Source organism: Solanum verrucosum, unplaced genomic scaffold (genome assembly GCF_900185275.1).
Source record: "Solanum verrucosum unplaced genomic scaffold, falcon-dt-bn FXZP01000307.1, whole genome shotgun sequence".
In the NCBI taxonomy this organism is placed as follows: domain Eukaryota; kingdom Viridiplantae; phylum Streptophyta; class Magnoliopsida; order Solanales; family Solanaceae; genus Solanum; species Solanum verrucosum.
The window spans coordinates 604,605-628,332 of NW_026020264.1; the positions used below are offsets into that span (position 1 = coordinate 604,605).

Sequence of the window (23,728 nt, forward strand, 5' to 3'; positions counted from 1 at the left end):
ACAAAAATCAAGTGATACAACATGAGCACAAAGTTTTGGAATACCAGATGAAAACAAGAGCAAAGACGAAGTGAAACAATTCATTGGACTTATCATTCCCCACACACTGTTGTTATAAGGTAAATATTTTTCGCAAAGAATAAATTTATATTTTCGTATCATAATCTCTTATAAGTGAAATGAGCATGATTTTAATTTCTAAAAAATTTGTGTCCCACACAAGTTAAATACCATAAAGGCAGAGGCGTATCCAGGAGGGGGTCACCGGGTTCACGTGAACCCATGCTCCCCTCCTGAAATTATATATAGTAGTGTTATATTTTTTTAAAATATTTAAATATAGATATGTGAACCCACACTTGAAGTATTATACCGTGCAATTATGTTGGGTGCACCTCTCTAAGTGAGGTTAGAAATTTGAATCTTTTAGTTATCTTGTTTTATTTTCCTTTTTAAAATTGGCTAATGTCTCTCTAAGTGGTTTGGATAGGTAAAAATAACTTTGGACCTATAATTTTAAAATTTTAATTATTTTTAGTGATAAGAACCTAAATGTTAAATCAATCAAATTTATATCTTAGATTCACCTTTTTGTAATAGTGCACCCATCATCTCAAAATCCTGGATACGCCTCTGCATAAAGGGCAAAAGGTACCATTTTATGAGTGTATAAGTAAACATTAGCTTGCAGATATCAGTTGCAAATCAAAACAAACATGGCAGATGAAGTGAAGCTTTACAGGACATGGTCAAGTCCATATGGTTTGAGGATCGTTTGGGCGATGCATATCAAAGGGATCGAATACGAAAATGTCTTTGAAGATTTAAGCCAGAAGAGCCCTCAACTCCTCCAGTATAATCCTGTTCACAAAAAGATTCCTGTACTTGTACACAAAGGCAAGCCAATCTGTGAATCACTGGTGATTCTCGAGTATATCGATGAGACATGGAAGAAGGAAACAACTCCTTTGCTACCTCAGGATCCTTATGAGAAAGCCATGGCCCGTTTTTGGGCAAAATTTGTGGACGACAAGGTAAGATCGATACCATTGATCTCAGATCAAAAATAAAATTTATGTTTACTATTTTCTTGTATCTATATAATTTGACTTTAGGCCACTAATTTTATTGAGTTGTACCTGTATATTAACATATTAACATTTGAGTAAAGTGATCAATCGGACAATAGGCATTTTCAGTTATTGAATTGATCATTTTCGTTGATATTTGTCTTTCATGATCTGCAGCTTCTGCCATCAGTATGGAGTGTTTTCACAGAAAAAGGATATGAGGCAAAAAAGGAAGCTCTTGTTCCAGCCGTGCAAAACCTAGAAATCATTGAAGAGCAATTGAAAGAGAAGAAATTTTTTGGTGGAGAAAGTATAGGATATGTGGATCTTGCACTTGGTTGGATGGCGTATCTGCTTGATGTGTTTGAGGAGGTAATCGATCTGAAGTTGTTTGATGCACACAAATTTCCGCTCTTATCAGGATGGATGAAAAACTTTTCTAATGCTCCGGCAATCAAACAACACTTGCCACCACGAGACAAACTAGTAACCAGATTCCAACTGTTTCATGAAAAATTTCAGACAGCGAATTAAATGGTGAAATTGCTGCAGTATAAGTATTATAGTTTATGGAAATCACAACAAGCTGATTGTGGAACTGTTTGTATGGTCAAGTACTTTTGGATATGCTTTCTGGACTATCTATCAGGAATAATAGAAGCTATATATCTTTAATTTTTATTAATAAATGAGGGAGGTGTTGTCTACTAAAGAAGAGATCGAGCCTATATCAACTTTGTATTTTTACGAAGTAACGTTTACCCCTTCAAATGCTCTCCTATTCCGCTTTTTTCAAATGACCTAAATGATTGCTAAAGTAACAACTCTCCATATCCATAGGCAACTTTGCTAAACCTTTTTTCGTTGTGCCTGATATTGGTAAAAAAATTGTAATGGTAAAAAGTTATCTAAAGTGCAAATTGTAATAGTAGTATTAGTTTTGAACGGCAATTGTAATATTGGTAAAATTGCAATTTTATAGCAATAATGAATGCAACATTTCCTTGTATCTCTTTATAATTTAGAAAATAATACTCCTCGTAGCATTTTCAAAGGCAGTCTTAGTTACATTGGCATGCAAAGCTCTTTCCCTTCCATACAAAGCAAAAACACTTATGTGAGACCACATTGCTTGTAATTATTTTGCAACATCTTGACATATAAAATCGTTTTGATATCTGGAAATGATACTGTTCTACGAGGTTTCATCTTTTCTAGGCATCTGCTCTAACAACTATCGAGCACTAGTAATATCATCCCATTTCTTACATACCCAGAAATCATACAATTCCAAGTTACTGCATTCTTCTGAGGCATTTCATCAAACAGCTTGAAAGATCTAGTAATTTTTGAGTTTCAATTGTACAACGAGTTTGCACTTGAACTCACATATTGAATCCCAAAACAAGAATTTGCGTTCCTAAAACAAATATGTGAAGCCCATTTGAGCCGTCTATACATAACACTACTTAATTAGTAAATTTTTTTCAATTGATAATATAGCTAATGCATTCAATCTCAAATTGTTGATCTTATATAAGATTTTATCAATTTTAATTTCGAAAAACATCTTTCGATCGAGGCAATAGTTACATGAATTGTTAACATTATTCTATGAGCAATATATGCATTAGGAAAAGAATCAAGCCTTTTTATTTGATTGGTATTTATATTAAATCATTATTTTCTACTTGTATTATTTCTCTTAATAATAACTAAAACGAGAATATATACACTTACTAACTAAGAATATCAATATATTATTAAAACGAGAATATATCTACTTACTAACTAAAAATATCAATAATAACAAAAGTTCAAGAAAAAATATAAAATAAAGTTAGAATAATAAAGCATGACTCACGAATTTGATAAGTTGATCTAACAATATTAAAATAGTGTTGCGTTTCTTCAATATAATGATTGCTCGTTGCACTTCTTAAGATTTTGAAGAAGACACTCTAAAGCAAATTTTGTTCTTTTTTAACTTGTAAGCAACAATAAATTAGTTTTTTAGGAGAGAGTAACCGCCTTTGGTCCCAAATCTTTGGGGTTGCTTTTTCCAATAAACGTTGGTTACATTTCTTTATGTTATTTGTATCAGTAACCGATTTATGAATTTTCTTGTTTGCACATGTGTATTGTCTAATCTATGAGAATCAAGTTTTTCCAATATTGGGAATAAAAATAATAAAATAGAGAATTAAAAAGATGAATATAAGGTAAATAATAATATAAGGTCAAATTTTTAGGAGATAAATAAGGAAACACAATTTCCACTATTTTCAAAAACTGTTTCATTCCCTTAGAAAAGTGGGGAAAACTAACGGTTATTTATTTTATACTTCATACATGTTTTTTATAATTTAAAAATACATATAAATTTAAGTAATATGTATAAGTTTTTTAAAAAAAATTGGGGGCCCCAAAAATATGGTGCCCCAAGCAATGACTTTAGTGGCCTAGTGGTTAAGACGATCCTGGGGACAGAAAAAGGAAAAGGTAATAATTTGGACAAGTACACACATTGCATCCAACGTGACAATTCACATGACACCGTATATGTATTAATTCTTGCGATATTGTACTATATTTGTTTAACCTTCGATTATATGAAATTTACATTTTTTATCCTGAATATTCACAAAATTGTTAATTATTCCTATCATTTAATTAGTAAGAAGTTATGTTAAGCTTATGATGTACTTCTAAAATGAATCCAAAAATATATATTTTTCTTTATAAAAGGACTAAAACCTACATTTATATTTTAAAAGAAAGTTAAATATATTAAATTATACTTTCTCTATTCACTTTTATTTGTCATGGTTTGACTTGATATATTCATTGATAAAATAATTAATGATATAAGTATTTTATCAAACTATTTCCTATTAAATGATGTCTAAAAAATAATTTGGGAAACAAGTATTTAATGCAGAGGGTAAAACATGAAAAAAAATTATTGTCTTTTTTTTATATGTTAAAAGAGACAAGTAAAATTGAAAATATATTTAATGATGAGGGTAAATTAGGAACTAAATATAGTATTATCCATGGATTTCATAAAGTAAACAAGTATTGTTGGACATTTATTTTTAGTATAGAGGACAAATATTATTGAACGGAGGAAGTAATTATTATTTATATTTGAGAAAACGGTCAAATACCCCCTCAACCTATTATCCGATTCTCAACTATACACTTATACTTTACGAGGGTCCTCTATTACTCCCCTAAAGTATTTTAAACACAAATATTGATACACTTAAAACGTTACCCCCAAATCTTTGTTGCAGAGTGTAATACATGCACCTATTTTTCAAAATTAATTTTTTTTTTAAAAAAGCTTTTCATTTTTTCTCCACCATTCTATTCATCTTCCTAAATCATCCCATTTTTTCTCCATTGTTTTCAAATTTCTCATCTCCTCCAATCCACCTCCATCTCCATCACACCCATCATCTTCCGTCTTTCTTCTATCTTTTCTATCATTTGTTTGCACAAAATCTAGTTGTCATTGTTGAATTCAATAAATTGACATGAATGTTGAATCTTTTTATCATGTATCTTACTGCCATTATGGTTCTCCAGTTGCTTTTTTTTTTATGAATTTGAAGATGAAAATTTGCTTGCCCAATTTCAAATTCTAATATCCACTTTCAATTCCAATCAAGAAACTCACAAATTTCAAATTTTAATACCCACTTTCAATTCCAATCAAGAAACTTGGGTTGCTACTATAATCGAAAAGATTTCTATAGCAGAAGCTGTAATATCATTTTTCAATGTCGGATTGAAAGTATTTTCCATTGAGGTGAAAGAAATTAAAGGATTATCATTTTCTTTCTTTTGGTTATGCTGTCTATTTTTAAGAAAGATTTGAAGGTGATGGTCATGAAAAAGTTCATTATGGACTAAAAGTGAAAAAAATGAAAAAATAAAATATTGTATTACCATGGCAGCCATGGCAAAATTCAATTGCAGAGGTGTAATTTTTTAAGGAGGTAATGGTTAGAGAGAGAATATGTGGTTGTAATTAATTAAATTTATTTATTAATTATATTGAATTCAATTAATGAAATGATAGTTGTCCTATCATTTAATTATGACTAATTTATTTGCCTTACACTTGCTTCCAGGAAAGTGAACACACTTGTTGTGTCCATCAACACTTAAGGATATCAATATCTCTGTTTAAAATAATTCAAGGGGGTAATAGAATCTTCGTAAAGTATTAGTGTGTAGTTGAGCATTGAATAATAAGTTGAGGGGGTATTTGACTGTTTTCTCTTTATATTTTAATCCCTAAGTTATTAGTATATAAATAGATGTGAGCACAAAGTTTTGGAATTACCAGATGAAAACAAGAGCAAATACCAAGTCAATAGAAAAGACAAAGTGAAACAATTTACTGGACTTGTCATTTCCACACACTGTTGTGATAAAGGTAATTTAGTCCAAACTCCAAATCATCATTAGCTTAAAATGTAAATAAATTTATATTTGTCCTCTTATTCAGAAATTTCGATGCTTTGTAAATTGTAACGCACTGGCTGACATCAGAGTTTGGCATGAATTTTAAAACATTTGAGGAAGAAATTTTTATTAATTTATTAAAGAGTAGAAGATACACTTTTGTGAGTGTATAAATAAACATTAGCTTGCAGATATGAGTTGCAAATTAAAACAACATGGCAGATGAAGTGAAGCTTTACAGGACATGGTCAAGCCGATTTAGTTTGAGAATCGTTTGGGCACTACATATCAAAGGGATTGAATACGAAGCCATCTTTGAAGATTTAAGCCATAAGAGCCCTCAACTCCTCCAGTATAATCCTGTTCATAAAAAAGTTCCTGTACTTGTACACCAAGGCAAACCAATCTGTGAATCACTCGTAATTCTCGAGTATATCGATGAGACATGGAAGAAGGAAACAACTCCTTTGCTACCTCAGGATCCTTATGAGAAAGCCATGGCACGTTTTTGGGCAAAATTTGTGGATGACAAGGTAAGATACCATTGATCACTATTAATTTCAGAACAAGTAACTATTTTTCATGTATCTATATAATTTGGCTTTAGACCACTAATTTTATTAAGTCGTATAAGTACATTAACATATGTATCTATATAATTTGACTTTAGACCACTAATTTTATTGAGTTGCACCTGTATATTATCATTTGAGCAAAGTGATCAGTCGAACAATAGGTATTTTCAGTTATTGAATTGATCATTTTCGTTGATATTTGTCTTTCATGATCTGCAGCTTCTGCCATCAGTAACGAGTGTTTTCACAGAAAAAGGATATGAGGCGAAAAAGGAAGCTCTTGTTCCAGCAGTGCAAAATCTAGAACTCATTGAAGAGCAATTGAAATGGAAGAAATTTTTTGGTGGAGAAAGTATAGGATATGTGGATCTTGTACTTGGTTGGATGGCGTATCTTCTTGATGTGTTTGAGGAGGTAATCGATCTGAAGTTGTTTGATGCACACAAATTTCCTCTCTTGTCAGGATGGATGAAAAACTTTTGTGATGCTCCGGCAATCAAACAACACTTGCCACCACGAGACAAACTAGTAACCAAATACCTACTGCTCCATGAAAAATACCAGACGACATCAAATTAAATGGTGAAAATTGTTGCAGTATGTGTCTTATAGGTTATGGAAATAACAATAAGCTGATGTTTGTATGATCAAGTACTTTTGGATATGCTTTCTGGACTATGTATCAGGAATAATAGAAGCTTTACCTGGATATATATCTTTAAGTTTTATTTATAACTGAGGGAAGTGTCGTGTACTAAAGAAGAGATTGAGCCTATATCAACTTTGCATTTTTACAAAGTCACGTTTACCCCTTAAAATGCTCTCCTATTCCGCTTTTTTCAAATGACCTAAATGATTGCTAAAGTAACAACTCTCCATACCCATAGGCAACTTTGCTACACCTTTTTAAAATTCCATGATACTGCATTCCTCCATGGCATCATATGAAACAAGTGTAGAGCATTTTGCAGTCTTCCATTCTGCAGAAAACCACTTAGCATTGAATTCCATGCAATAATATATCCTTTTGAGGCATTGCAGCAAAAAGTTTTCCTGCCTCCTCCACGTTATTATTTTCACAATACCCTTTGATCATAGCAGTCCAAGCCAGTGGCGGAGCCAGGATTTTTGTGGAGGGGGTTCAACTTATAAGAAGTAAATAAGAAAATGGAGCAAAACGGATTGGGAAAGAAAAAAATTATCCATAATCCATTAAATATAACTTGCCTTGTCATGCAGCATTTAGCGTTTCTTCCTACTTTTACTATGCTTCATTGATTCCTTTTTTTTAAAATGATTTTTTTCTTTAATTTTTTATTATTTAACTTTATTTTGAATTTTTAAAATAAATTAAATTAGTGTTCATTCAATCATATGTTACTTTAAAAATTGTTTAATACTCTTTAAAATGTGTGGGGATTGAGTTACTAATATTATAATACATATTAAAAGGATAAATAAATGGCATCACCATTTTTTTGTTCATTTATTCAATTTATAAGGTTTTCCATCGATAAAAAAAATGAATAAATCATATCAATGTAGTTTACGTCTCTCTAGAATAGAACTGAAAAAATGAGAAAAAAATATGATGAATAATCATGTCTTTCAAATTTATTCATTAGATTAAGTTTAACTTATCTTTAAAGTTTTTTTTTCTCTATCTCAATTTCAAGTTTAAGAATAATTGACAGCTTTCTAAAAAGTTCCTTTGAATTAGTATATAAAAAGAGAGTTACGTAAAAATAAAATGAGCAATGGAGACAAAAATAATAAAATACAAAAATGAAAATAATGTGCCTTAGAAATTCGAAAAAATGAATATTGAAAAGGAGAAATAACATTAAAAAATGAAAAAAAAAAAACAATAAAGCTCTAGCCCAAAAATGTTGATCCCATCTCAGCCTTGCTATTTGATTTTCCAAATGAAGAAAACAAGAAAAAATTTAGGAAAGTGTTGTTGCGCAGAATCGAACCCATGACGTCCAAGCGAATTCTTGAACCCCCTTTATCACTGAGCTAGCCTCTTTACGTGTGTTTAGGGGGTTCATTTTAATATATACACACATAAAAACAGAATTTGACCTTATATATACTGTGTAATTTTTCGACGAGGGGGTCGGGTGACCCCCCTAATCCAAGCCACGACAACCTTGACAGGCATGTCCTCAAACAATCTTCTAGCTTTCTCCACCTCCCTGGCTCTTAAGAAACACGTAATCATACTAGTCCAAGATGCCACATCACGCGTAGCCATTCTCATAAATAACTTATACGAATCCTCAGTCCGCCCCATCGCACCATAACCTGCTAACATAACATTACAAAGTGACACATTTTTCACTGGTGCTTCACTAAACAACCTCTCAGCTTCACTCACATTCCCATACTTTTGAAGTAGCCTTCAATCATAATCCCACACGATACATCATTCTTAATCCGCATTGCATCAAACAATGCTCTACCTTCCTATATTCTCCTATTGCTCATATACCCCGAGATCATTGATTCCAGCAAACCACATTCCTATCATCCAGTCCATAAAACATCGGTCGTGTCACTTGTGAATTCTCAATTCTTTGCATACCCACTTAACAAGGCCGTCCAAGAAACGACATTTCTGCTCGGCATTGTCTCAAACTCTTGTTGAGCATCATACATCATCCCATTTCTTACATACCCAGATATCATACAGTTCCAAGTTACTACATTCTTCTGAGGCATTTCATCAAACAGCTTGTGTGCCCCCTCAATATCACCTTACTTGAAAGAACTAGTAATTTTTGAGTTCCAATTGAACAACGAGTTTGCACTTGAACCCACATATCGAATCCAAAAACAAGAATTTACGTTCCTAAAGCAAATATGTGAAGCCCATTTGAGCCGTCTATACATAATATACTACTTAATTAGTAAGAGAAAGGAAAAGGTAATAATTTGGACAAGTATAGACACATATGTACACGTCCAATGTGACATCGTGTATGACATCCATTATTAGAGCTGTCAATATGGGTTGACCCACTTCATCCGGGCTAGCCCATACAAGCTTTGAAATTTGACGGGTCAGGTCGGGCTAGTCCATTTTTGGTGTGGACTAGAAAATGGTCAACCCAGCCCACAAGTACGTGGACTACGGGCTTGCCGGGCCAGCCCTCTTTATGTAAAAATATATTTTTTATAATTTTTTAAATTAAATTATAATTTAAAAATATTATCATAAATATCAATAAGATAATATTACGTGGTGTTAGTGTTTCTACTTGTTAATCAAATTCACAAATAAAATTATGATTATAATATTTATTAAGTTTGATTTCAAGTAAAAACATAAATAGCTAAATAAAAATATAAATCAAATTGTTTTCCAATGATCATAATAAAACACAAAAAACTATGACAATATTCCATAGGCTACGGCCTATGTAGTGATTCCTAGAAATTTTAGGGACTTTTTATTTTACGTAATACGTATTTTATAAACATAATTTATATTTAAATTGTAATATTTTAAACTTTAAACTGATTTTGAGTTTAGACTCTTCTTATTTTTAATACTCTATTTTATTTTTTAATTAATTTTTATTTGTCCCACGGGTCGGCCCTATCCATATTTGTCAAGCCCCACAAATCGGTAGATTTATTCAGGCCAGGCTAAAAAGCTTTTTTTCTTAAATGGGCTCCAAAAATCGTAGCCCAACCTTATCAAATTCCGGGTTAGGTCAGACCGGCCCAACGGGTCTAGCCCATATTGACGGCTCTATCCATTATCCTTGCAATATCATACTATATATATATTTAATCTTCAATTATATGAAATTTACATTTTCGATTCTTTCTTCTTAATATTCACAAAATTATTACTTATTCTATCATTTAATTAGAAAGAAGTTATGTTACGCTTATGATGTACTTCTAAAATGAATTCAAATATAATATTTTTCTTTATAAAAGGGCTAAAACGTACATTTTAATTATTTTTTTAAGAAGTTAAATATATTAAATCATATAATATAAGGACCGAAATAAAATTTTACCATTAATTAAAGGGTCAAAAATGCTATTATCCCTAATTATTAATATGTTTGAGAATTTTTTAGGAATAAATATGACGACTTGCCACTTCATCATGCCACATAAGCGCCACGTAAGTTTCACATGGCAGCCTGAGTGGTTATATAGGAAGAAGACTAGTCCATAGTACAAGGTTTTAGAGAAATGTGAGAATTTCTTATGTAGAACCTAGAATATCATAAATTTTATTTTATCTGAAAGGTCCTAAGAAAATTCTAGACACGTAGAGAATTCTAGAAAAATGACTATTTTGTAAATATATAGGAACTTATATAATAATTAGTATTTACACTTTAATCCCTAAATAGTAATATAAATAAATGAACATCCATTTATAAATTCATATCACAAAAATCAATCAAAATTCCCATCACATTTCTTCCTAAATTCTTACACTAGGCACAAAGTTTTGGAATACAATAAAAAAGACGAAGTGAAACAATTCATTGGACTTGTCATTTCCCCACATACTGTTGTGATAAGGTAATTAGTCCAAATCATCTTTTAGCTTAAAATATAAGAAGTTTATTTTTGTCTTCTTATTCAGAAATTTCCACGCTTTGTAACGCAATGGCTGACATCAGAGTTTGGCTTGAATTTTAAAATATTTGAGGAAGAAAATACCAAAGACTTTGAATATTTAGATGTAGATATAAACATTACCCCTTTGTCAAAGTAAAGAGCAACGTGACTGGTCATTTGGACTTTTGCCCCTATTTTGTGTGGATTAACTTATATTTTCTCATATGACAAATAATTTTTGGCAACAATAAATTTATATTTTCGTATCATAATCTTTTATAATTTATCGGGTAAAAGGTACAATTTTGTGAGTATCTAAATAAACATTAGCCTGCAGATATTAATTGCAAATTAAAACAAACATGGCAGATGAAGTGAAGCTTTACAGGACATGGTCAAGTCCATTTGGTTTGAGGATCGTTTGGGCGCTTCATATCAAAGGGATTGAATACGAAGCCATATTTGAAGATTTAACCCAGAAGAGCTCTGAACTCCTCCAGTATAATCCTGTTCACAAAAAGATTCCTGTACTTGTACACAAAGGCAAACCAATCTGTGAATCACTCGTGATTCTCGAGTATATCGACGAGACATGGAAGGAAGCAACTCCTTTGCTACCTCAGGATCCTTATGAGAAAGCCATGGCACGTTTTTGGGCAAAATTTGTGGATGACAAGGTAAGAAACTGTTGATCTCTGTTAATTTCAGAACAAAAATACTTTGAGAAGATCTGGTAACTATTTTCATGTATCTATATAATTTGATTTTAGGCCACTAATTTTATTGAGTTATATCAGTAGATTAACACACATCTATATAATTTGACTTTAGGCCACTAATTTTATTGAGTGATTGTACCTGTATATTAACATGTGAGCAGACCAGATAATACTGACAATAGGCATTTCCAGTTATTGAATTGATCATTTTCATTGATATTTTGTCTTTCATGATCTGCAGCTTCTGCCATCAGTATGGAGTGTTTTCACAGAAAAAGGATATGAGGCGAAAAAGGAAGCTTTTGTTCCAGCAGTGCAAAACCTAGAAATCATTGAAGAGCAATTGAAAGAGAAGAAATTTTTTGGTGGAGAAAGTATAGGATATGTGGATCTTGTACTTGGTTGGATAGCGTATCTTCTTGATGTGTTTGAGGAGGTAATCGATCTGAAGTTGTTTGATGCACACAAATTTCCACTCTTATCAGGATGGATGAAAAACTTTTGTGATGCTCCGGCAATCAAACAACACTTGCCACCACGAGACAAACTAGTAACCAAATTCCAACTGCTTCATGAAAAATTTCAGACAGCAAATTAAATGGTGAAAATTGTTGCAGTATGTGTCTTATTATAGTTTATGGAAATAACAACAAACTGATTGTGAAACTGTTTGTATGATCAAGTACTTTGGATGGTTTTTGGATTATGTATCAAGAATAATAGAAGTTTTTCATGGCAATATATTTTTAATCTTATTAATAATGTATGAAAGTCTCGTCTTAATACTCCTACGTAATAGATTATGAACCAAACAGTATCACATTACTTTAAGAGTAATATTCTAAATATTTAACTTTGGAATAAGAAATAAAAACACACACAAACTATTGTGAAGTTATCAATTACACACCTAAACAATGTGTACTATAATTGGGTAACTGATATTCACAATAGTATCGTAATTAAGTTCAGTAGAAGCAGCTGTTATTTGACCAAGAACAAACTTGGTCATATCGTATGATAATTAGGAGTGAAACATATATATATACAATGAACCTTCTTCGTCAGAGACTGAGTCCTGTTTTGGAGACTTCCCTTCGGGATAGGTAGGATTTCATAAGGTATAACAACTGGTGCAGCTTTGGCAAAAATGTTTGGCCGGCAGTTGGCCAACACAGCTTTAAATATTCAATCTTCCCCTCTCTGATTGAACTAAAGAAGATTTAATAATAGCAAGTTTACCTTTTGCCATTTGTTAATATTTCCATTTTGCAGCCTTCAATATTTCATCTTTCTTTCGTCATGACTGGAACTAGTCATCTTAACTTATTAAAAACATTCCATATCTATCTCTGAGTGAAGTAGTTCATCAGTCACTGTAAGATTACATGTAACATTTGGGCAGGAATTGACCAAAGCCATATATAGTGTCGAAGTGACTGTTTCAAACTTGGATAAACAGGACTTTCTTCCAAGTATCTATCTCAACTCTTACTCTGCTTGAGAAGAAGATGGCTTCTTTTGCAATCGAGGACTTTGTTGGAAATGGATCTCTGCAAGGACTTGTACCAAAGCTGCTGGAGGAAGGCTGGGATGATGTACCAACTTTGAAGACTATGAATGCAGACGATATGAATGAGTTGAACATGACTCAACGACAAAAGGTTCTCTTTATTGATAATTCACCCTTTCTTGTTATATCTCGAGAAAATCATCTGGGGTTCGTCTTCATATAGTTTTGCAAATCTGTGTCAACAAATGAGTAACTCTTGTGTTTCCCTAGATAATATGACCTATCACAAGAATTAACAACAAAAATAAGATAATAAAGCTTCTATGTGCTTAATCAAAAGTCCTAAACTCCTCCATTCCATTTCTATGTTATTTGCTCAAATTAAACAATGGACAGAAATTTGACAGGTTAGTTTTCTGTACATCTGAAAAGTTACAGAAAAACAAAATAAGATATTGCTCTGATGATTTATTTATTTCCTAATCTAGGATGCACTGGAAATCAGGTCATACCTGCATAATCGTGCACTGATGCAATATGCGGATATGCTTGAGGAGTCTGGGAAGTCTCTTCCTGAGCTTCTTAAGCTAACCAAAGTAGATCTTACTACAGTGTATGGAATGAAAAGGGGCCATGTTGCCCGTTTTACAGACAGAACTACAACTTCTGGGGGAGATACTTTGCCAGAAGCATATAATCTCCAAGCGAGCAGAAGAACTGCCTTGAGGAATGAGAGTCTTTACAAGGACATTTCTGCTGTCACCTCCAGGAAGCAGACTATGACAAGATCTTTTGGAAGAACCAATACAGCTTATGATGTATCCCTTGAACAATCAATGGCTGATTTCAAAATTAAAGATGGACATGTTTTTAAGGGAATTGTAGCTTCAATGCCAGATGAGCCTAGAGCATGTGGCTGTGTGCAGGCAACCCCAGTAATTGAGAATGTTGCTCCTTATTCCTCCATTGAGAATATCTCAGTTCAGAAACTAACACCAGAGTACAAGATTGGAACGGAGCGTTTGGTGAAATCAAAGAGTCCGCCAATGAAGGCTTCAGAGCTCTGGCGTGATAAACCAGCAGTGATTATATGCATTCGTCGCCCTGGGTAAAGCATCAAATTATTTCTGCAATTCAAACCTATAATTGATAAAAATCGTAGCTAAATTGGTATGCTATATCTTAGACGCTGACTCTTTTAGGTTCATAGACAATACTTGGTTAAACAGAAACAAAGAAACTTATTGCAAGAATTTCACAAGGTAACTCAAGTCAATATCTGCATAGAACTTCACCAAGAGTAGATGATCCAATAATCTGTGTGATTTCACTAAACTCTGATGCACTGATGAAGGATACAGTCTAGGAAATATTTTTCCTTTAAAGAACGAGTGGTATTTACTTTTTCTAGGAAAGAAGATGAAATTCATTATTTAACTATGAGCAAGAATTAGTGGGTCTCATACCAAAAAGGCTATGGAAAACAGGTGCATCATGTGCAGAGCTGAAGCCCACCAACTCTATGCAAAGAAACCAATATTTGATGCGTTAGGGGTTCAATTATTTGTTGTTCTTCATGAGCAAATAGAAGCAGAGGTAAATTTTTCTACATTTTCTCTGACATTTCTTTGGAAGGACCTGGTTTATTATGCTGGGTTTTGTTATACAGGTAAAGGATTTCTGGCCTCGATACTGGGGTGGTGTAGTCCTCTTTGACAGAAGCATGGAATTTTATAAATCTCTGGGAGGAGGAAATCTTCTAAAAGATAAGTTCATATCAGGCTTTCTATTTAATCCTAGAGCTATTGCAAATTACAAGCGAGCAAAATCCATGGGGGTGGAGCAAAACTTCAGGGGTGAAGGTGAGATAAAAGGAGGACTCTACATTGTTGGCAGAGGGAAGAGTGGAATAGCTTATCAATTTATTGAAAGGAATTTTGGAGACTGGGCACCCCATGCTGAAGTTTTTGAAATCTGTCACCAGTTGCAGGTAACATTTCTGGCTTCTCTAATAAGCACATTCTACAACTAAGTTTTAACTTTTGTTCTAATGAAATTTTCTTCATATATTCCAGAATCCACAGGGAAGTCAGTTAGAGTTGCCCCAATCAATACAGCAACGGGATTAGATATGGTTATTGCTTCTATGCAACATTCCCTTGCTTTTGAATCTCAAGCTCAAGAAGCTAACTCTTCCAAACTTCCAACTGTTATGTTTCACTACCACAGCAGTTTTATTGTATGAATAGCATTACTGGTGTGTTAGAGTTTATTGAGACTGGCTATATATCTGTTACTTTTGAATCACATAAAGTAGAAGTGTCAATATGTAGATTGTACTCAATTAGATATGATTGATGGATGAAAAGATCCATAGAAAAGAAGCTCACGGTCATGATTCTACCAGTTATATTTCTTGTACCTGATGTATGTATAAACCCATACATGATAAGTGGACTGAAATTTGAGAATTACATGGTTGGACTATCGAATTAAACGTCCAGTACATGATGGTCCACAGCAAGAAATTTAAAGTACCCTTGACCTACCAAAAAAGAAATATATTAGTATACCTTTTTATGCATCACCATCTTTCTACTTCCAAATGAGCAAGTAGGCACACTACTCCACCGGAAAGAAACAGGCCCTTCAACGACAATGATCAAAATTAAAACAAATAAAGAAGAAAAGACAAAGTGCAACCATTTATCTGAACTACTGTCACAGCATAAAAGAGTTTCTAATGAAATACCTAATAATGAGTCAACAGAAATACACAGAAGTAAACAGCACTTGAGATGGCTCACAAAATCTATTACAGCAATTTTACCTTTAAAAAGTAAAGACTTACCAGATACGGAAGTCCTTAATAGTTTTGCATCTCTCCTGAAGTCGACTACTGCACCAATCTTGCAAATAAAGCTAGAAACATAGTACAGGAGATATAGCTTGAAATCTCACATCTCTAATAAGCAGAAAGATATCTCACCTCCAAACCTTAATTTGCCCAATTGCAGGGATCTTTCCATCTTTTAAGTATTAGGAAGGACAACAAACTTTAATTACCAGCGGTCTCTGCAGCTACATGTCCCATCCTTGAACAAGTGAAAGCGATTTGCATCTCTAACTAGTATTTCCCTCTGAACAATTTTTGACACATACTTGGTCCAAGTGTGGCAATCTCCACAAACCCGTAGATTCTTCATTACTTGCAAAGGTGAACCTTCTTTTGTGTTCAACAATCCAAATGCTATAGCAAGTCTTTCACTATGCCCATAAAGTAAATTTATCTTCTCATCTTCACCGACATCATGCAAAACAAATTTTAAGTCAGCAACATAACCTTCCTTATCCATTGTTCTATTGAGGTCCTCTATGAGCTCATTGACTTGCTTGAATTGTTGAAAGGACCTATCACCAGTGCCAAAAATAAAAACTCTGTTACAAATCTCAATCCAGCTACATCCTGGGTCTTTCCTAAGTCCTCTAGCTTTCAAAGATTTTCGTATTGTTCTCACTTGGTCCCACTTCCCTAAGGAGGCATATACATTGGAAGCTAAAACATTATACCCAGGATCATCAGAGTTCAATTCAACAAGGCGTTCTACGACACGCTCAGCAGTCCCGGTATCTCCACTAGCTCGACAAGCACTAAGTAGAGATCCCCACATACTTGCATCAGGCTGCAGCGGCATAGAAAGGATAAAATCCTCTGCTTCAACCAGTAGCCCAGAACGTGATAAAAGATCAACCATGCAAGCATAATGTTCAATCCTAGGCTCAATGTTGTATTTTTTTCTCATTTGGTTAAAGCATGCACGACCATCTTGCACTAAACCAGAATGGCTACAAGCATATATAACGGCAACAAAAACAATATGATCGGGAACAGTACCCGTCTCCTTCATCTGCTGAAAAGATCTGAGAGCCTTCTTTCCTTCGCCATACATTCCATATGCAGAGATCATTGCTGTCCATGTCACCACATCTTTAATCCTCATGTGCTCAAAGACCAAGATTGCATTCTTTAAACTCCCAGTTTTAGAGTACATCTCGATCAGTGCATTTCCAACAGGGACTTGTGACTCCAAATTGAGCCTGATTATGAAGCCATGCAGCTCTTTTCCCTGTCTTTTGGCAGCAAGTAAGGAACACAAAGGCAGCGAACCTAAAATGGTAGCCACATCTGGCATGATTCCTTCCATTCTCATCCTACTGAGCATCTTTAAACCTACGTAACTTTCCTCATAATGGCTACAGGCAGCAATAACAGTATTCCATGTTACAATATCTCTAGTACTCATGATCTCAAATTGCCACACTGAATGCTCCATTTTACCACATTTAGCATACACATCTAGAAGAGCATTGCCCACAATAAGAGTGGAATCATATCCTCTCTTAATTATATCGCAGTGGAGCTCTCTTGCAAAATCCACGTCCATCAACTTTGTACACATTGAGAGTAGTGTCACAAAAGTGACAGAATCAGGTTGCAAGTCTATCCTCATCATCTTAAGCAGATCAACTGCTTCTTTATTAAACCCGTTCTCAAAATAACCACTAATCATTGAGTTCCATGAGACCAAATCCCATCTTTTCATGTTGTCAAAAACTTGCCTTGCAGCCACCAAATCACCACATCTTGCATACATGTTAATTATGATATTGCAAGCAGTTGTGTCACATTCGTATCTGTTTTCCAAAATATAGTCATGTACATATCTTCCAAATCTTAAATCCCCCATATGCCCACAAGCTTGCAACACAGAAGTAACTGTAAGCAGATCCGGCTCGTATTCATAAACCATTTCTCGAAACAATTTGATGGACTCCTGATATAACCTCGAGTGAGAAAACCCACAAATTATGATATTCCAAGTGACAATATCTCTAAATATCATCTCATCAAAGATTCTCTGACAGTCCAACAACCTCTCAAACTTAAAGTACATTGAAAGCAGTCCATTACTCACAGCTATATCTCCCTTAATGCCACTCTTCTCCACCAACCCATGAACCATCTGACCCTGTTCAACCTCCATCAGACCCCCACATGCAGGTAAAACACTAGACACAGTAAAAGCATCAGCAGCAACACCTGATAACCTTCCCTCTCGAAAAGCTTCTAACGCCTCTTCCCAATACCCATTCGCACTATACCCTGAAACCAAACTATTCCAAGAAACCACATCTCTACTATGCATTTTATCAAACACCTCACGCGCTCTCCCTAACTCGTTCATCCTCGAATACATATCAATCAAAGCATTACATATATACAAATCTGATCCAAACCCCATCTCCAAAACATCATTATGCACAATTTTCACCATTTCAAGATCCAATAAACTGCCACAAGAATTAATAATCGAAGGAAATGTATAATTATCAGGCTTAACATTTAATTTTCTCATTTGGGTATAAAAGTCTAATGCTTTAGACCATAACCCATTATGGGTCATGGCTCTAATGATAGTGTTCCATAAGTAAACATTATGTGTAGGCGAATTTATGCGGAAAATGGATAATGAAGAAACAGGGTCTTTGGACTGGGAGTACTTCGAAATGAGTTTTCCACAGAAGAATGTTGATTGATGCTGGCCTGAAACTACTATGAGAGAATGAACTTTGTGGAGATCAGTTTGGTTAGTAACAGAAGATAATGCTCTCAAGATTAAAGAATGGAAGCAATATTCGGTTCTTTGGCCTACAATGCCAAGCTTTATGGTCTTCATGGAAAAAAAAAACTGATCTTTGGGATTTTTGAAACCATAAGATTTTATAGTATTCTGGGTGTGAGTTGGCAGCTAAACCCCCCAACCCACCATCTCACACTGATACCTCAAATTAAACAGGCCATAAAGTTTTCTTAATTTTACTTCGAAATTATTATTCTTATTCCACGTATCAAAATGTCTAGACTATAAGCTTGGTGATTATGTTGTTCAGTTATCGCACTATTTTGTTCTTATTATTGTTCCATTCTTGTAAGTTCTACACTACTTTCCATCATTATTATGTTTTCTTGTTCCTTTTACTTAGATTTGCTTTACTTGAACCGGGGATCTTACATAAACAACTTCATTACCTCCAAGAGGTATGGTAAGACTTGAATACATTGCCACAAGGAGCTACTGAGTATACTACAGCAAAATGCTTCATGTGTACAAATAACTGATACCAGTGCCTCAAGAGAAACATTCAATAAGTGATGAGGAAGCCACAAAGTTCAAGAGCAACAAATAATAAGAGATATCAAACCACTTAGTTTCTCATTGTATTGTAATCACAAGAGTCAATCCTGTGCTGTCATCAACTATTTACATGTTTGTACAGAGACCAATGTATCCACTGTCAGGTAAATGAATGCGTCAACGGCAATAGACCAGTGTTATTCGGGTTAATCTGCATCCAAGCTTCTTTGTACAATCGGAAATTGCATGCTGGTAACTTATAATTAATCAGTCTCCTCTAAGAAAAGGGAGGCATCAGCACTATAATGTCAAGACACCTGTACATGGATTATGGATAGGATCAGAAAGCCTTGCAAAGGTTAGAATTCACGTTAGACGAACATTGTTCCCTTATTGGACTATTGTTGACACACAATCTGCTTCGTTTTGGTTCAGATATCCTGCAATGCAATATCGCTGCTGCAAGCACATCAACTAAACCAGAGTCGTCGGATTCTTCAGATTCCCTGTTCAAACTTTCACACCTTAAATCTTTGGTTTCCCCATTGAGAGATTTACTGCATCTCTTCTTTCCATCTGATTCTAATCTAGAGGTAATGGCTGGTATTTGGCTTGGTGTTCCAGAGAAATGCTTTGGCTTCAACCTGACGGACACCGTCTTCAAAGTGCGCTCTGTGTAGAACATCATCCATGGATGGCCTGAAATACATCTTTAATCAGTAATTTGGAAATAAAATAACCAAATGTTAATAATTACTTTGGTAAAGCAGTTCAAGAAAAAATTATTCAAGCAAAAGAACGACATAAAAATGTTAAGGTGGGTTTGTCTGTGTGTAAACCAGCGCAAAGTAACAGAAAATTGTCAATATGTCAATGGCCTTAATCATTCAGATTATTCTCTCCATAGTAAAAATCATGTATGATCAAAACTAAATAGGATTAAAAAATTGCCAGCCCAGTTACCTACTTAATGAAGCAACTAGCAAAGAAACCAGTCAGTTACAAACAAAGTAAAATGCTTACTTAAAACTTCTTCAGCAGTTATCCTTGCAGCAACATCCCTTGTGAGAATCCGCTCAAGAAGATCTCGTGCAAGTTTAGATACAGATTGCCATTTTTCAGAGTGAAAATCAAGTTGCATGCTTTTAATTGCCTCAAAAAGAGCGTCCAAAGAGTCCCCTTGAAATGGAAGGACACCAACCAGTAGAGCATGTAAAAGAACACCAGCACTCCAAATATCTGCTTTTTGACCATAATCCCCTGTAAGAACTTCAGGGGCCACATACGCAGGACTTCCAGCCAAACCACTTAAACTCTGACCTGCATTATAAAAGTTACCTCCATAAATAAGGTGGAAAGTAGAGTTAAGATGAACATATCTGGCCCTATACTTTGCTAAGTATATAATTCCTCATCCTTCAGAAAAGACCAAAGAATAAAATAAAAGGAAAAGCAACAAAATATTTTTAGACTAAAGCAAAAGAGCTTATGCCACATTTTAACATTATGTTCAGATGTATTTTGGGTTGTTCCATGTTTACACAGAAAAATAATAATTAAAAAAAAAACTATGGGGATCAACTAGGAGAATTCAGCAGTCAATTAGCAAGTAAATATCTGAATTGCTCAAAAGCATCATGCCTAGAGGTAACTCAATTAAATGATGATTAGTAAACTACCTTCACGATCATCGATTTAGAAAGTTTACTTAAGGTGTTCTTTGAAGGTAGGTTCTACCAAATTCCATCTACTTGTGGGGCCAAGCAAAAAATCCTGATAAGTGTATGCCTTTCTCCATGGAGTCTTCTCCCTTACAGTTCTTTTTCCCGAGGGAGTACTCTTTAGGAAGTTAGATTTCTATAGTTTCGACTTCCAATTATTTGCTGATGTGTGGTAATTTAGTCAACGTCTATAGCCCATATAACTTGAGCGGGTTCACTACAAAAGAAGAAAAGAGAGAAGTTGTGTTAAACCCTAACTTGTTTAGCTTAGCTTCCCTCCCCCTTCGCCCCCTCTCTATTCCCGACTCCATGACACCACCTCTGTCCTACATAGCTTGGTTCTTGCTGCTCTGAAATTATATTCCCTACTTTTTCTGATTTACTTGGACTTTGCATGTTGAAGCTGGATTATATCACTGTTTGATTTTGTTAGTGAAATTACCCTCGATCTAAGTTTTCTTTTTCCATTGTTGTATACTCCCTTATATCATTTGTGTGCTAAATCCTATACCCTTCGGGGTGGCCCAATGGTTTGGGCTTGGGACTTCCATGTTGGAGGTCTCAAGTAAGAAACCCCTTGCAGCGAAAGCAAGGGGTTTGCCTTCTGAGTCGAGCTCGTCGCACTGGGTTTGCCCTGTGCGGGCTACCTCTCCTGTGTGGTTTTATTTATGTTATATTGTCTTTTGAGAAGATAAGTCAAGATACTCTCCTCATGCCTATGAAGTATGTCTACCCACTCCAGTAGTAGTCAAACTTAGATTAAACCAACCGTGGAACATGTAATTAAAAAACTAAGGCATACACTATTAGAAACAACTAGCAGTTGGAAGAGATATAAAAGCAAATGCTAGGCAGAAGCATTGCTACTGAGACTATACGAGCAAAAGGTTCCATAAAAATGAAGCAAACTTCCAACACCTGGTAAACATGATAGTGCAATAAGTGACAACAAAAAGAAGCAAGTGTAACATATATAATTGGTTCCGGTGCAATTGATTACCATTGGCAATCCTCATAGCCAAGCCGAAATCTGCAAGCTTTATCTTCCCAGAAGCAGTTAGAAGGATATTCTCAGGCTTAATATCCCTATGTACAACTCCCATATCATGGCAATATTGAATCACCAACATCAAATCCTTAAATATATTAGCAGACTTATGCTCCGAATACCTTCCCTCCTTCGTCATCTCATCTATCAACCTCCCACCAGAACACAACTCCATCACCAAATGAAAACTTTCCGCATCCTCATACACCGAATGCAATGTCACCACACCCGGGTGCCCCGATAAGTGTTGCATTATCTCTACTTCCTTGTGAACTGTCTCTTCCCCTTTAGGCAATGTCTTACAAGCAAATTCAACACCAGTAACCTTGCTCCTACACAAAAAAAACTGACCCAAATTTACCTTTCCCTAAAGCTCCCCCCATCACATAATCATCTTCAATCTTATTCTTCCTACCCATTTGCGTAGCTGCCTCTATACATCCAATCTTCCTCTTAAGCCCTCTCCCACACAAACTAATCGAAGAACTCCCACTCGGCGGCGCAGTTGCAGCAAGCCTAGTTCTACTTCCACAAGACCCAACAGTAACCTCACAACACAACCCATCATCTTCCTTACACCTTTTCTTCAACCTTCTAGAACATTCCTCTAACGAAAAATGGGTTTTCAAATTCGACATCGAAGATCCCGAATCACGAATCGAATTCCACATCTCTCTCTGCCTAGGGCACAGAATCTCACATCCTTTTCTCTTATTCCTCATCAATCAATTCCACTATACACCAAATTAGTCAAAACTAATCCAAACCCAATTCACGTATCACCTAAACAGTGACACTGAAAATCTTTCAACCGAAAAACACACAAAATTCAAGAATCGAACCTCGTACGACAGAAAGATGAAATAATAGCCCAAAAAATCAGAAAAAATTGAGGGATCAATAAGTATGATCACAGGTGAAAATCTTTCAGAAATTTTAAACTTAATCAGAAGCAAAACAAATCTGCATTGAGATCAAATGGATTTAGGTTTGCTTTTGTAAAAGAGGTGAAAAGGGGTTCTAGAGAGTGTTATTAGAAAGAAATAAGAAAAGAGAGAAAATAATTTCTGAGCTATTTATAAGAGCTTATAATATAAAGTTTTTTTTGTCTCTCTATCCTACAAGGATTAGGAGTCAAACATCATAATTATTTAAGAATATTTTTAATATATAAAAAGTTGTACTTTTAAATTTAAGAAATTTCATTTAATTTAATACATTTGAGAAAAACTTTAAAATCCCATTTAAGAATAAATCAGAACCAATATTTAATGTAGTATATCCAATTTTTGAATTATAATGTTATTTAAAATAATTGATAATTGAATATTGAAATGATTTGTTATGATAATAGGAGTAATATTTATGCATATTGTTTCCTTATATAATTAGGTTTAGTAAAGGAAAGTTCTTAATGGAGGAAATAATTATATGGTAACTTCAATCCTTTTTTTAAAAGGTTAGCAAGGGTTTAATTTTTCTTATAAACAAGAGACTTATCACTTAATTGTATAGATTATTATTATTATTATTATTATTATTATTATTATTATTAAAATAAAATTTCTACAATTTTTTCTTTTTTATTTCTTATAACAAAGTTTAATTTATCATTGAATCGATAATCATGACATAAAATCTATTGAGAAGTATTACTAAAGATTGTTGTAGATACACTTCAATAGCAAGAGAAAAATACGCAATTTAAAATTATCTAAACAACACTCAACAAGTTTTTGGGATCTTCATTTTAGGTATGGAGTAAGGTTATTTTCAATTACTTCACTTTTTTATTTTTATTTTATCGTGT

General features: G+C 34.1%; 4 protein-coding genes and 1 long non-coding RNA gene across 7 annotated transcripts; 2 read left to right on the forward strand and 3 right to left on the reverse strand.

The window, feature by feature from the left end:
* Positions 1–669: 669 nt before the first annotated feature.
* Positions 670–12,201, forward strand: LOC125833614 (glutathione transferase GST 23-like). 3 transcript variants are annotated; one of them, XM_049512776.1, is made up of 3 exons: positions 705–897; positions 11,264–11,397; positions 11,681–12,201. In XM_049512776.1, the coding sequence occupies exons 1-3, from the start codon at positions 717–719 to the stop codon at positions 12,035–12,037; spliced, it is 672 nt and encodes a 223-aa protein (XP_049368733.1). In that variant the 5' UTR covers positions 705–716; the 3' UTR covers positions 12,038–12,201. The 3 variants fall into 3 exon arrangements, with proteins under 3 accessions (XP_049368732.1, XP_049368733.1, XP_049368731.1); XM_049512775.1 differs by lacking the exons at positions 11,264–11,397; positions 11,681–12,201 and adding an exon at positions 1,248–1,619 and having other exon boundaries at positions 670–1,034; XM_049512774.1 differs by lacking the exon at positions 11,264–11,397 and having other exon boundaries at positions 705–1,034.
* Positions 12,202–12,950: 749 nt separating this feature from the next.
* Positions 12,951–15,210, forward strand: LOC125833601 (uncharacterized). The gene is made up of 5 exons (XM_049512761.1): positions 12,951–13,103; positions 13,441–14,060; positions 14,440–14,548; positions 14,622–14,942; positions 15,028–15,210. The coding sequence occupies exons 1-5, from the start codon at positions 12,951–12,953 to the stop codon at positions 15,079–15,081; spliced, it is 1,257 nt and encodes a 418-aa protein (XP_049368718.1). The 3' UTR covers positions 15,082–15,210.
* Positions 13,949–15,868, reverse strand: LOC125833623 (uncharacterized). The gene is made up of 3 exons (XR_007443310.1): positions 15,804–15,868; positions 15,526–15,599; positions 13,949–14,056 (listed from the first exon to the last, which is right to left on the reverse strand). It is a non-coding gene; the product is annotated as an uncharacterized LOC125833623 (long non-coding RNA).
* An 84-nt stretch (positions 15,869–15,952) lies between these two features.
* On the reverse strand, positions 15,953–18,696 carry LOC125833590 (pentatricopeptide repeat-containing protein At3g03580). The gene has a single exon (XM_049512746.1). The coding sequence runs from the start codon at positions 18,688–18,690 to the stop codon at positions 16,015–16,017; it is 2,676 nt and encodes an 891-aa protein (XP_049368703.1). The 5' UTR covers positions 18,691–18,696; the 3' UTR covers positions 15,953–16,014.
* Positions 18,697–19,247: 551 nt separating this feature from the next.
* On the reverse strand, positions 19,248–22,820 carry LOC125833599 (serine/threonine-protein kinase PEPKR2-like). Its single transcript, XM_049512759.1, is given in 4 exon segments — positions 19,248–19,848; positions 20,173–20,469; positions 21,871–22,261; positions 22,263–22,820. Coding segments are annotated over 4 exon segments (1,425 nt in total). The 5' UTR covers positions 22,641–22,820; the 3' UTR covers positions 19,248–19,489.
* Positions 22,821–23,728: the final 908 nt, after the last annotated feature.